Here is a 14,239-nt window from a genome sequence, read left to right on the forward strand (position 1 = left end):
GGTCCTGCAGCTGGACCCCCCAGGACTTGTGGCCAGGTGACTGCTCAGATTTGTCTTAGTCATTACAGTAAACTTTCAATAACATGACCTCACTCAATTTGTTACAGCCGTTTTATGACATGTACAGAGTATCATCCCCAACAAAGACACCTGTCGCTTCCTATCTGGCAAATAGCATTTGTAGGAATCTGTAACACTACCGTACTGTGATATGAAATATCAGATCATGAGCAGTGAGCTCACCTAGACTACTGTTTTACATACACTTTTTGTCTGATCTCCCAGCTACGAACTGGAAGGTCCTATGGGTAAGCACACTTCTCATGCTCTTCACAGTCTGCTAGTGTGCCCTTACCTTTGCTTTGTACACATTTAATCCATCTGCTCAGGAATCCCCTCCCCTGGGTGTTCACCCCCGTTTTCCCCTTGCCCCAGTCTTGTTTCCTGCCCTCCTGTGTCACTAGTTCCCTCTATATACTTCTGTTGTTGGACTTCTACCTACAGTCCTTGAATGCAGCTAGCACAGTGGCTTTGTGTTTCCTACAACAGTGGCGTAGAGCCTGGACAGCTAAGTGCTTAGGAAATGTCTGTTGGAAGCACAAACATCTTAAACTTGTTTTATCTTATACTACCTTCCTAAGCCTGAGAAGAGTTCTGTATACTCCGAAATGGCATGAAAACAAGTGAATCAGTACCTCCTCCTTCCGGCCAAGCCTATGGTCTCTCCTCTATGCCTGTCTTTCATAAACTCCCCTGCATATTTCACGTACTTATTTTTTTGTGGAGTGCACATCCTGTATCCGGGGCTGTGCTAAAATAATTTTAGCTACAGGGGCTCATACTTTGATAAAAGACACAGACATAAGCATATAGCTTTGATACAGGGTAGAAAGTGATTCTTGACTTTTCAAAAGAGCTATGAAACTGAAAAAAAAACACGAAAGAACCCCCAAAACCTACTGATACATGGATAAACCTCAAAAAACATTAAGCAAAGGGAAAAAGACATAAAAGAGTATAAATTATATCACTATTTATATAACGTTCTAGAACAAGCAAAACTATAGTGACAGAAACGAGATCACTGGTTGCCTCTCAGGATGAGGGGCTGACTTGAAGGGGCATAAGGAGACTTTCTGGGGTGATGGAAATAGTCTACATCTTCAGAGTGTGGTGGTTGTAAAGGTCAAAGCACATTGTACTGTTGAAACTCATAAAACCAAACACTTAAGATTTATGTGTTCCACTATATGTAAATTATACTTCAGGAAAAAACCCAGTGCTGTGAAAATGAAATAAATTAACTTCCGAGGCACACGTTGCCATCACGTCTCCTTCCCCAAGGCTCCTCTTTCCTTTCCAGTGCTCCTGGCAAGGCGGCGGCAGACAAACTGCAGGCCTCCACGGGCAGGCTTGGAGACCAGCAAGACAGTTTTATCCTCTTCCTGTGGGGCAAAGTACACAAAGCTGGGGGAGTGGGCAAAAAGTGAAGGGTGTTGTACCCACACTCCAATCTTCTTTACTCAATTTTCCACTCCATGTTCACCCCCCAACAGGCTCACTCCGTGCCGTGAACTCGCTGGTGCTGGATAAGATGAAAGCTCAGGCGGAAGGCCCTGCCACACCTGGCACAGTGGAAAGGCTTCTCCCCAGTGTGGATCCTCTGGTGCCGGAAGAAGCCCGACAGGGCCCTGAAGGCGCGGCCACACTCGCCGCACTCGTAGGGCTTCTCCCCGGTGTGGATGCGCCGGTGCTCACTGAGGAAGGAGCTGCGGCTGAAGGCGCGCCCACACTCCTGGCAGGCGTAGGGCTTCTCCCCAGTGTGGACCCGCTGGTGCTGAATGAGGTTGGAGCTCTGGCTGAAGGCTTTCCCACACTCTTTGCATTCGTAAGGATTCTCTCCGTGGTGAATTCTCTGGTGCCGGACGACGTTTGAGCTATGGATGAAGGTTTTCCCGCACTCGCTGCACTCATACAGCCGCTCGCCAGTGTGAATTCTCTGGTGCTTAATGGCATCTGACCTCTGACTGAAGGACCTGCCACACTCAGCACATTCGTAGGGCTTCTCTCCCGTGTGGATTCTCTGGTGTCTGATGAGGTTGAAGCTCTGGCTGAAGGCCTTCCCACACTCCTTACAAACGTAAGGCCTCTCCCCGTTGTGAATGCGCTGGTGCCTGACGACGTGGGAGCTGTGGATGAAGGCCTTCCCACAGTCGCTGCACTCGTAGGGTTTCTCCCCAGAGTGAATGCTCTGGTGTTTCACCACATCTGAATAGCATTTGAAGCTCCTGTCGCAGGTGCTGCATCGGTAAGGCCGTCCTTTCCAGTGGCCTCTCCTATCGGCTGTGGAGGCTGCATTCAGGGTGACCTCTGACCCGGACACACTGTCCTCATGGCCGTTCTGCCCTCCAGTTTCCTCATAAACAACTGGTCCCCGAGGGGAACCTTTGGGCCTCTCTCTAGCTTCCTCATTCCCACAAGGGTCTGGAAACCGCAGTGTCCGGGGAGGCCCCCGTAACAGTCCTGGCACAGCCTGTCCACGGCGCCCCCCTTCTTCTAAGGTTGCCTGTCGTAGCATCAGCCCTGGGCTCTGAGCCCCTTGCTCAGCCACCAAAGCAGCGTAGCAGGAAGCCGGGCCGCCACTCGGTGCCTGCGCTAGGAAAGCTGGAAAAGGGGGAGAGATGCACAACTTAGAACTCTGCTGACGACACATGGATGGCACGGGACAGCCACGTGATGATAGGGAACAGTAAGACGCCACTGGGCAGCAGAAACCCATTATCCCGCCTGTCCTCCTCCTGCCCAGCTCTCCTCCCCGACTTCTAACACCTGTGGTCGCAGGAATGGACAAGGGACTGGGAGAGAGCTAATCAGCAGGCTTCCCTGTGACTCCAGAAAAGGCCCAAGCCTCTAACCTCAGTCTGCCTGGTCTCACGAGTTGGGGGAGACAGACAGACCCCCAGGCTCTGGTGACACCCTGGTACAGCCTCATGGCCTGGAATGCAGAGAGAAGTGGTTGGCAGCAGAGCAGGCACGTGTGGCCATGTTTGAAAACACTTCCGGTGTCACAGTGGGCAAGGGGCACTCCTGGCACCTAGTGGGGAAAAGCCAGGGAGGCCGCCCCCAACAGAGGCACCTCCAGCCCAAGTGCCCAGGAGTGTGCCCAGAAGGCAGAACCTGGGCTGCCAGACGTCCTAACCAAGAAGCTCAGTCCCCTGGCACAGATGCTGGTCACCACTCTGACACTGGGGCCCAGCCCTCAGCCTCACCTCCCTTCAGGCCGTACATCTCATACTATATGCTCAGGCCAGCAACCCAGACAGGGTGCTTTCTCTTTATTCCTTTTCTGAATGGGATGTTTTTGGTAACCTGTTTTTTCCTCCACACACTGTGTATGGTGGCACTTGCTAAAATCTAGCCCCAAATTGTGAGACTGAAGAGTGCTGTCTGGGCCAGATCTGGTCAGGAGTAGGGTCAGACAAGGGAGGGAGACAGTGGCCTGGAAGTACTGGGCCTGAAGGGTGGCTCCATGGCTGCACCTCTGGGTCATCCCAACTCACACCCTGAGGGATGAGGTGCAGGGACACGGTGGCTGAACCACCCGACACGGGGGTTCTGTGACTTCCTGGGAGAGCAGTTCCAGGCGTGTTTGGGGAGCCACGGTCATGTTCTCCCCAGGCTCCCACTGCTGAACCAGAACCTTAGGGTAGAGTATGATGGGGAAAAGCTTGAAATGGCATGTGTCTTTGCCAAGGGAACATGGCCTGGTTGTTAGCACAGGTCATGTGACAATTCAACAACAGCAACAACAGGCAACTGAATATGAGCCCTCCCCCAAATGTGGCCTGAAATCTTCAGAACAGAGGGGCCTGGAGCCCGAGAGGGAGGTGGCCAGTGGGCGGGAGGCCAGCCAGATTGTCATCCACCACACACTTCCTGGTCACCAACCCTGAGCCTAGGCCAGTTGACACTGCTGGGCCCTGGTGAGACAAAGCCAAGAATTAATACTCTTGTTCCTCAAAGCTGGAGGCATAACCCTCCCTGACTTCAGACAATACTACAAAGCTACAGTAATCAGAATAGCGCGGTACCTACCTAGGGAGACAAAAGACCTGTGTGCAGAAAACTATAAGACACTGATGAAAGAAATTAAAGATGATACAAACAGATGGAGAGATATACCATGTTCTTGGATTGGAAGAATCAATACTGTGAAAATGACTATACTACCCAAAGCAAACTACAGATGGAATGCAATCCCTATCAAATCACCAATGGCATTTTTTACAGAACCAGAACAAAAAATCCTAAAATTTGTATGGAGACACAAAAGACCCCGAATAGCCAAAGCAGTCTTGAGGGAAAAAAATCGAAGCTGGAGGAATCAGACTCTACTACAAATCTACAATAATCAAGGGACAATATGGTACTGGCACAGAAACAGAAATATAGATCAATGGAACAGGATAGAAAGCCCAGAGATAAACCCACGCACCTATGGTCAACTAATCTATGACAAAGGAGGCAAGGGTATACAATGGAGAAAAAGCCTCTTCAATAAATGGTGCTGGGAAAACTGGACAGTTACATGTAAAATAATGAAATCAGAACACTCCCTAACACCATACACGAAGATAAACTAAAAATGGATTAGAGACCTAAACGTAAGACCAGACGCTATAAAACTCTTAGAGGAAGACACAGGAAGAACACTCTTTGACATAAATCACAGCAAGATCTTTTTCGATCCACCTCCTAGAGTAATGGAAATAAAAACAGAGATAAACAGATGGGACCTAATGAAACTTAAAAGATTTTGCAAAGCAAAGGAAACTACAAACAAGACGAAAAGACAACTCTCAAAATATTTGCAAATGAATCAACGGACAAAGGATTAATCTCCAAAATACATAAACAGCTCATGCAGCTCAATATTAAAAAAACAAACAACCCAATCCAAAAATGGGCAGAAAACCTAAATAGACATTTCTCTAAAGAAGACATACAGATGGCCAAGAAGCACATGAAAAGCTGCTCAACATCACTAATTATTAGAGAAATGCAAATGAAAACTACAATGAGGTATCCCCTCACACCAGTCAGAATGGCCATCATCAAAAAATCTAGAAACAATAAATGCTGGAGAGGGTGTGGAGAAAAGGGAACGCTCTTGCACTGTTGGTGGGAATATAAATTGATATAGCCACTATGGAGAACAGTATGGAGGTTCCTTAAAAACTAAAAATAGAACTACCATATGACCCAGCAGTCCCACTACTGGGCATATACCCTGAGAAAACCATAATTCAAAAAGACACATGCACCCCAATGTTCACTGCAGCACTACTTATAATAGCCAGGTCATGGAAGCAACCTAAGTGCCCATCGACAGACAAATGGATAAAGAAGATGTGGCCCATATATACAATGGAATATTACTCAGCCATAAAAAGGAGCGAAATTGGGTCATTTGTAGAGATGTGGATGGATCTAGAGACTGTCATACAGAGTGAAGTAAGTCAGAAAAAGAAAAACAAATATCGTATATTAACGCATGTATGTGGAACCTAGAAAAATGGTACAGATGAACCGGTTTGCAGGGCAGAAATAGAGACACAGATGTAGAGAACAAACGTATGGACCCAAGGGGGGAAAGCGGTGGTGGGGGTGCGGGGAGGGTTGTGGGATGAATTGGGAGATTGGAATTGACATGTATACACTGATGTGTATAAAATGGATAACTAACAACCTGCTGTATCAAAAAATACATAAAATTCAAAAAAACCCACAAAAACCCAGCATGGTATCTGCACAAAAACAGACATATGGATCAATGGAACAGAACAGAGAGCCCAGAAATAAACACACACACCTATGGTCAATTAATCTTAGACAAAGGAGGCAAGAATACAATGGTGAAAAGACAGTGCCTTCAGCCAAGTGGTGCTGAGAAAGCTGGAGAGCCGCATGGAAGTCAATGAAGTTAGAACACTCCCTCACACTACACACAAAAATAAACTCAAAATGGCTTAAAGACTTAAACATAAGACAGGACACATAAAACTCCTAGAACAGAACATAGGCAAAACCTTCTCTGACATAAATTGTAGCAATGTTTTCTTAGGTCAGTCTCCAAAAGCAAAAGAAATAAAAGCAAAAATAAATGGGACCTAATCAAACTTAAAAGCTTTTGCACAGCAAAGGAAACCATAAACAAAACAAAAAGACAACCTATGGAATGGGAGAAAATATTCGCAAACATTGCGACTGACAAGGGCTTAATTTTCAAAATATACAAACAGCTTATCCAACTCAATAACAAAAAAAAACTCAATCAAAAAAATGGGCAGAAGACCTAACAGACATTTTTCCAAAGACATACAGATGGCCAACAGGCACATGAAAAGATGCTCAACATTGCTAGTTATTAGAGAAATGCAAATCAAAACTACAATGAGGTACCACCTCACACTGGTCAAAATGACCATCATCAAAAAGTCTGCAAATAATAAATGCTGGAGAGGGTGTGGAGAAAAGGGAACCCTCCTACACTGTTTGTGGGGATGTAAATTGGTGCAGCCACTATGGAGAACAGTATGGAGGTTCCTTAAAAAACTAAAAATAGAATTTCCATATGACCCAGCAATCCCACTCCTGGGCATACATCCAGAAAAAACTCTAATTCGAAAGGATACATGCACCCCAGTGTTCATAGCAGCACTATTCACAATAGCCAAGACACGGAAGCACCCTAAATGTCCATCAATAGATGAATAGATATGGTACATATATATATAATGGAATACTACTCAGCCATAAAAAGAATGAAATAATGCCATTTGCAGCAACATGCAGCAACAGATTATCATATTAAGTGAAGTCAGTCAGACAAAGACAAATATCACATAATATCACTTATATGTGGAATCTAAAAAAATGATACAGGGGCTTCCCGGCTGGCACAGTGGTTAAGAATCTGCCTGCCAATGCAGGGGACACGGGTTCGAGCCCCTGGTCTGGGAAGATCACACATGCCGCAGAGCAACTAAGCCCGTGTGCCACAACTACTGAGCCTGCACTCTAGAGCCCACGAGCCACAACTACTGAGCCCAAGTGCCACAACTATTGAAGCCTGCGTGCCTGGAGCCCGTGCTCCAAAACAAAGAGAAGCCACTGCAATGAGAAGCCCGCGCGCTGCAACGAAGAGTAGCCCCTCTTCCCTGGTGACGCAGTGGTTGAGAGTCCGCCTGCCGATGCAGGGGACACGGGTTCGTGCCCCGGTCCGGGAAGATCCCACATGCCGCGGAGCGGCTGGGCCCGTGAGCCATGGCCACTGAGCCTGCGCGTCCGGAGCCTGTGCTCCGCAATGGGAGAGGCCACAACAGCGAGAGGCCCGCGTACCGCAAAAAAAAAAAAAGAGTAGCCCCTGCTTGCCGCAACCAGAGCAAAGCCTGCGCGCAGCAACGAAGACCCAATGCAGCCAAAATAATTTTTAAAATAAAATAAATAAAAATATGGGGCTTCCTTGGTGGTGCAGTGGTCGAGAGTCCGCCTGCCGATGCAGGGGACACGGGTTTGTGCCCCGGTCCGGGAAGATCCCACATGCCGCTGAGCGGCTGGGCCCGTGAGCCATGGCCGCTGAGCCCGCGCGTCCGGAGCCTGTGCTCCGCAACGGGAGAAGCCACAACAGCGACAGGTCCGCGTACCGCAAAAATAAATAAATAAATAAATAAAATTAAATTAAAAAAAATGATACAAATGAACTTATTTACAAAACAGAAAGACACAGAGAAAACAAACATGTTTACCAAAGGGGAAAGGGAGCGGAGGGAGGCATAAATTAGGGGTTTGGGATCAGCAGCTACACACTGCTATATATAAAACAGGTAAACAACAAGATCCTACTGTACAGCACATGGAACTATATTCATTATCTTGTAATAACCTATAATGGAAAAGAACACGAAAAAGAACATGTACATATAACTGAATCACTTTGCTGTACACTTGAAAGTAACACAACACGGTAAGTCAACTATAATTTAAAAAATAAAATTCTTGTTCTCAGAGATCTCCAGGTGGGGGGAACCAGAGAAAGAGAGAGCAGGGTATAGAGTGTGTCCAGGAGAACAAAGGAGGGAGGGGCTGAGGGAGCACAGCAGGCATGGAGGTGGGGAGCTGTGATGGTTAGAAGCTGTGATGGTTAGTAGCAGCCAGGCAGATGGACTTGGGAGCCCCGATTCCTAAGCTGTCCCCACGTCCCTGACCCCAGGATGGCCCTCTGGGCCTGCCTGCCTCCCTCACCTGTGCACGTGTCCATCAGGGTCGCCTCTCTGGGGCGTTCTGTGGACTCAGGCTGGGGCTCTGCTTGCTGCTTGCCGCAGAAACACCAGTAGTAGGACACCTGCCTGGGAGAAAGAGAAAGGAAGGGTGGGGGTGAGGTCAGAGTGCCTTCAGAGAAGGGAGGCTCAGAGCCTGCCCAGAGGGCCCTGAAGGAGCCACCTCACTATAAACCAAGGTCTGAATAAGCAAACATCCCAGAAACTAGTGTTCCACGGGACACCCTCTGGGAACTGTCTAGGCCATGCTGGCTCCCCCACCCCCGCCCCCCAGCAGATCAGGAGCAGAGAGAGAGGTGGCAGCACCTGTTACCTGCCCACTGTGGTCTCAGCTCCACCAGGAACCAACGAGCACCTTTAGTCAGTCCTCGGATGTGTGGAAAAATTTCTATGCATTTATATTTTTTCTTGATAATAACAAAAGATCTGAATATAAATATATGAAACCAAAAAAGTAACGATCTGAATGGCGCAATTCTGGATTGAGGAACGCTTTTGCTAAGCTTGCCACCAAAGGTAAAGTGTGACAGATCTAACTACACAAGGATATTTACTGTCAAAAACAAAAGGAAAAAAAAAAAAAACGGAGGGATATTTGCAACACAAAGATTCATATCCTCAATATCTAAAAACCCACTATATATACATGAAAAAGCACGATAAAACTAGTTAAAGTTATGGACAGGTAACCAGCAGAAGAAAATAAACAAGTAGCTGGGACCTCCCTGGTGGTCCAGTTGTTAAGGAACCGCCTTCCAGTGCAGGGGACACGGGTTCCATCCCTGATCGGGGAACTAAGATCCCACATGCCACGGAGCAGCTAAGCCCGAGCGCCACAAGTACGGAGCCATGCACTCCGGAGCCCATGCGCCCGCAACTAGAAAAGCCCAGGTGCCACAACGAGGGAACCGCGTGCCTCAGCGGAAGTTCCCCCAAGCCACAACTGAGACCCGACGCAGCCTAAAATAAGTAAATATTAAAAAAAAACAATAAGGCTTAAAAACAGTGGCACCTTATGAGCATACAGACAATTAGGGGAAACAGGCACCTTCATACACCGCTGGAAGAAGAAAAAGTGCACTGGACGGCGGATAATTCGATGATTTACAAAGGCCTTAAAATTAAACTGTGATTTCACTTCAGGGAACTGTCTGAGGCTGTCCCGGGGCCTTCACACCGGTCGTCACAATGGGCGGGGAAGGCTGTCCCCGGGGCCGTCACACGGCGGGAGTAGGGCCGCCCCTCGCTTCCGCTCTCCTCCCGGATGTGAGCCCTTTCGCAGGGAGAGCCCAGGACAGATAAGGGCCCCATGCCCCGTAGGGACGGCCCGTCCTTGCGCCCATATTTCTACTTCCCTCGCGGGCGCGGCCCATCGTCTGCCAACCCCTGCCCAAGCCCCGGTCCGCCACCACTTACCCGGAGCCCCCGCCGCCCGCCGGAAGCGCCGCCTCCCTCTCCCGGGCGGCTCGGGCACTTCCGGTGACGTTCTAGGGCGCCGGAGGACCCGCACTCAGCTGCCCTGGAGGCCGCGGGGTCGGGGTGGGGGTGGGGGTGGGCCTGCCTTCGCGAGCTATGCGCGGATTTCCTAGCTTCGCATGCAAGACCCTCGGTTGCTGTCCGGCCACCTTCACACCGACCGCTCCCGCCCCTGCAGGGCTTCACTTCCCGCACCTCTGGGACGCCTCCCGGACCCCCGCCCCGGGCCGCGTGGCCTCCACCAGGTCCAGGCCTGTGGTCCGGGGAGTAAGCCGGGTTAGGTGACCTTGCTGACTGCGGAATAAGCGAATGCACGGACGCATGAAGTCAGCACCCGTGGAGAAAGGGGGGAGGGGAGGGCGCCCCGAGCCTGCCTGGCCTGGGCGCCAGAGCCTCACAGCGGCTGGTCCTCCGCAGGTGGATCCCCCTCCTAAGCCGGGGGCAGCGCAGAAATCCCCTTCCTCCCGCGCGTCGGGCCGCTGCGCCACATTCTCCGGGTTTCCCTCACCGCTGGTTTTCAGTGACCACACACTTAAGGGCTTGAAGCATCGTGCGTTTATGATCTCACGGCTTCCTTGTGTTGCACGAGTCCGGGCACAGCCTGGCCGGTCCTGGGCTGGGGTCTCTCCTAGGCTGCAGGCAAGGTGTTGGCCACGACTGGGGTCTCCCCTGGGGTCTCACGTGGCGGTGGGCAGGATTCAGTTCCCAAGGTCGGGAGTTCTCTGGGCTCCACACGTGACGTGGGGCTGCAGGCTTCCCACAGGAACGGTGGCCTTGGGGTCCTCTGCAGAGTGGGTACTCTTGTGTTTAATCCCGGCTGAGGAACCTTCACAGCGTCTGCCTTAAACACGTGTCGTGGGGCTTAGGCGACGAATGTCCTGTCCCCAGCCCATCGCTGAGTTGTCTCTCCGTGCTCTGGGCACTTTCCTGTAGATGACTCCTGTGGTCTCTCCTCAGCCACCTCATTCTAACCTGCTTCCAGAAACCCCACAGCCCAGAGAGCCCTTGAAATGACTCCCTGCTCCCTGACAATGTCCCTCCGCAAGAGTCTCCTTCTACGGAAGTCGCTGCTCTGGCACCCACCCCGGGTTCTTAGCCCAGACAGAAGCACGGGTGCAGACTGGCACCCTCACAGCTGGGCTGGGCCTTTGATGGTGGCCCAGTGCCCGGATGGCAGCAGACCTTACCTCCATCAGCTTCCACCCACCTGTCCAGTGTCACCTCTTCCTCCAGCTCCCCCCAACTGTGAAACCAGTCACCGCTCCCTGAACACGCCAGGCTCGTTCTCGCCTCCCTCTGAGCTTTGCCCATTCCCTTCCCTTTCCGCATCACTGGACACAGGTCGCACCTCTCCAGCTGGAATCCTGCAACCACGTGTCCTCTGGGCGTCACGTGGAGGGACATGGTGTCCACGGGCTCTTCACTGGCTAGTGACCATTTTGATCACACGGTCAGTGTCCTCTGGTTTTTTGACCATGTGGGCACCATTTTCCCCTTGCAAGGAATAAATCATCTCGGGAGAAAAGAAAGGCTGAGGAACTGCTCCACACTATAGATTCCTCAGGAGACACAGTGACCACAGGCAGGCTAGGATCCCAGAATGGATGCTGGGTTGGAGGGAAAATGCCACGAGCACAACGAGAAGGCTTGCTTTGCTGAGCGTTGTATCAATGTCCAATTACCTGGATTTGGTACCTGCACTGTGGTTTTGTAAGAGAATGTCGTTGAATATAGGAAATACACACTAAAGGGTTACGGTACCAAGAGACATAATGGATGCAATCCATTCTAAAAAGATTCGGGGAAGAAATCTGTATAGATATAAAAAAACTAAAAGGTACATTTCTGCCCTGTGGTGTGAACTAGTGTGATTTCTTTCTACTTTTCCCCATTTCCCAAATTTTCTACGACATATTCTGTTTATACAATAGGGAAAACGGGCTTTGTCAAAAGTCTTCTCAAAAAGTGAAATCCTGACAAACAGCAGTCATTGATGATCTTGTAAAACACGGAGAAGCCTGTTTTGTTTTTAAGCCCCAAAGCAGATCATAAATTGCATACTGAGTTTGTTTTCCGATGGTGCAGATGAGGCCGACAACCACACCCCAGGACGCAGGTGGCGAAAGGTTTTTTTCTCCAGATGTTCCCACGTGTCCCAGTTTCCTATCACGCACGTGTCGCTTCTACAACCAGGTGCCCGGAGGGAGCTTTCTTGTTCAGAGGCTACGACGACGGCTTCCTCATGGGACACACACTGGCTTTTCTTTTCCGAAAGGTTCAGGGGTGCATCTGGGGGCCTGTGGCTTGCTTCTGCTCGGGACCCCTTCCTTCTGGGAATGCTCCTCTCCCTCTCTTCCCCTAGGTCACTCTGGAACCCCCACCACCCGCTTCTCCAGGAGCTGGGGCGAGAGAGGGCGCTGTACTCTGCAGCCCGGGCTGAGATGGTGTCAGACCTGGGGAAGGCCGGTCAGCGGTTGGAGCCCGAGGCCACATGGGGCCTGCAGAGATGAGAGGCAGGGAGGGGCCAGAGACCTCTCAGACAGCCTAGAAAATCCAGATTCCTGGGGGTCCTGAAGCAGCTCCTTAATCCTGCGCGCTGCCCGAGCCAGTGCCGAGGGGCTTCTGTCGCTTGCTTTGTTCATGGGTAGTGGGACCACTCAGCTTCCAGGACCAGGCCCTGGCCGGTGCCCAGAGGGCCGGACAGGCTTCAGTGGTGCCAGGGCTGGGCCGGCACGAGGTGCGGAGGGCTGAACTCAAGCTGGCCTGAGGCCCCAAGCGCGCATGTGGTCTGTCCCTCCACTAACAGCCCCAGGGGGACGGTGCAGATACCACTCAGTCTGCCTGCTCCCAGCCACACTCTCCTTGAACAGCCCTGCACTGTGTTCATCTCCTCTTCTGATATTAACCCCCAGAGAGGCTGTGTTTCCAGAGGAAGGAGCTGGGACATGGAGAAGGCAATCACCACACCTCATTCAGTCAAGCCTGACTGCGCTGTGCTGACAGATGGGCACTGAATCTCCTCGCTGGAAGCCAGGGGTCCCTGTTCACCACTGGTCAGCGGCTCTGCTCTGCCCGTCTTCCTCCATCCAGGGCCAACAAAACAGGTGCCACTGGAATGCTGCTGCTGGTCGCTGCGGGTGCAGGACAGAAAGGTGGACAAAGCCCGCTGGGTCTTCCCAGTTCCCTTTTACTGCCCTGAGCAGCTGGGGAGAGATGAAGGGCCGAGCACAGTGGACAGGCCTTCCAGCGGGCGGCTGGGTGGCAGCAGCAGGGCCAGGAGGGGAGGAACCAGGTAGTCTGGACCCCCACCAACAGCCTAAACAGTTTTCTCTTTGGGACCAAAAGCAGCTTCAGAATGCAAGAGCTGATGCCGGAGTAGCCCTGAGCTTCCTCAGTACCTGCAACCTGCAAGCCGCAACCTTCCCAACTCTGGACTCCCCGCCATCCCCGGGGCCCCTCTGGAGCCTCTCCCGCAATCCCGCCCAAACGGGGCTCCCCGCACCAGTCTCCTGCCAGCCCACCCTATGTGTTGAGGCTTTTCACTGCAGAGGCATCAGTAAACGCTGAGTACATGCCCACCACGCACTGCATTTATTTGTAACAAATTATAAAAATCATAAAGCACACATAAAAATTAAAACATCTTAAAAAGATGATCTAGGGACTTCCCAGGTAGTCCAGTCGTTAAGACTGCGCACTTCCAGTGCAGGGGGCCTAGGTTCGACCTTTGGTCAGGGAACTAGATCCTGCATGCCGCAACTAAGAGCCGGAAAGCCGCAACTAGAGATCTCCCGTGCAGAAACAAAAAGATCCCCCACGAGGCAACTAAGATCCCGTGTGCTGCAACTAAGACATGGCGCAGCCAAATAAGTAAATAAATAAATAAATATTAAAAAAAAAATGATCCAAAAACTAGAAATAAGCTTGCCGACGCATCACAAGGGAAAACCTCCAGTATCGTGAGGGCTACTCTTAGCAAAAGCAACACTCCGAAAACGCCAGCCCGACTTCCGCTCCTGAACATTCGCTCCCACAAGCCACGAGGCAGTCGAGGGGACTCACCTGAGCGCAGGCATCCGGAGAGCCACTGCGGCCACTTCCCACGAACGTTATCCATGTCCGGGCCTGTGCTCTAGCCTCTTCTCACGGCACCACAACCAGAGAAAACACCCACTAGTCTCAACTAAGCTGGAAGCTCCAAACTCTTGACCGGTCTTCTGCTCCTGCTCTCCCAGGGTCAGGCGCCCCCTTGCGGCGCCCCGCCCCTTGCGGCGCCCCGCCCCTTGCGGCGCCCCGCCCCTTGCGGCGCCCCGCCCCTTGCGGCGCCCCGCCCCTTGCGGCGCCCCGCCCCTTGCGGCGCCCCGCCCCTTGCGGCGCCCCGCCCCTTGCGGCGCCCCGCCCCTTGCGGCGCCCCGCCCCTTGCG

The 14,239-nt window shown here is 51.4% G+C and overlaps 1 protein-coding gene across 9 annotated transcripts; it reads right to left on the reverse strand.

Annotated features, from left to right (window-relative positions):
• Window positions 1-14,029, reverse strand: ZNF696 (zinc finger protein 696). 9 transcript variants are annotated; one of them, XM_079902099.1, is made up of 4 exons: window positions 9,388-9,745; window positions 8,646-8,706; window positions 8,305-8,408; window positions 1-2,664 (listed from the first exon to the last, which is right to left on the reverse strand). In XM_079902099.1, the coding sequence occupies exons 3-4, from the start codon at window positions 8,318-8,320 to the stop codon at window positions 1,559-1,561; spliced, it is 1,122 nt and encodes a 373-aa protein (XP_079758225.1). In that variant the 5' UTR covers window positions 8,321-8,408; window positions 8,646-8,706; window positions 9,388-9,745; the 3' UTR covers window positions 1-1,558. The 9 variants fall into 9 exon arrangements, with proteins under 9 accessions (XP_079758225.1, XP_079758221.1, XP_079758218.1 ...); XM_079902095.1 differs by having other exon boundaries at window positions 1-3,980; window positions 8,653-8,765; XM_079902092.1 differs by lacking the exons at window positions 8,646-8,706; window positions 9,388-9,745 and adding an exon at window positions 13,878-14,029.
• Window positions 14,030-14,239: the final 210 nt, after the last annotated feature.

Source organism: Stenella coeruleoalba (assembly GCF_951394435.1).
Source record: "Stenella coeruleoalba genome assembly, chromosome: 17".
Taxonomy (NCBI): domain Eukaryota; kingdom Metazoa; phylum Chordata; class Mammalia; order Artiodactyla; family Delphinidae; genus Stenella; species Stenella coeruleoalba.

Coding starts and splice junctions, on each gene's coding strand:
- ZNF696 (XM_079902092.1), bottom strand. Junction 2,665..8,304: donor CCTGATGGACACGTGCACAG/GTGAGGGAGGCA, acceptor CCCCTTTTCCAG/CTTTCCTAGCGCAGGCACCG.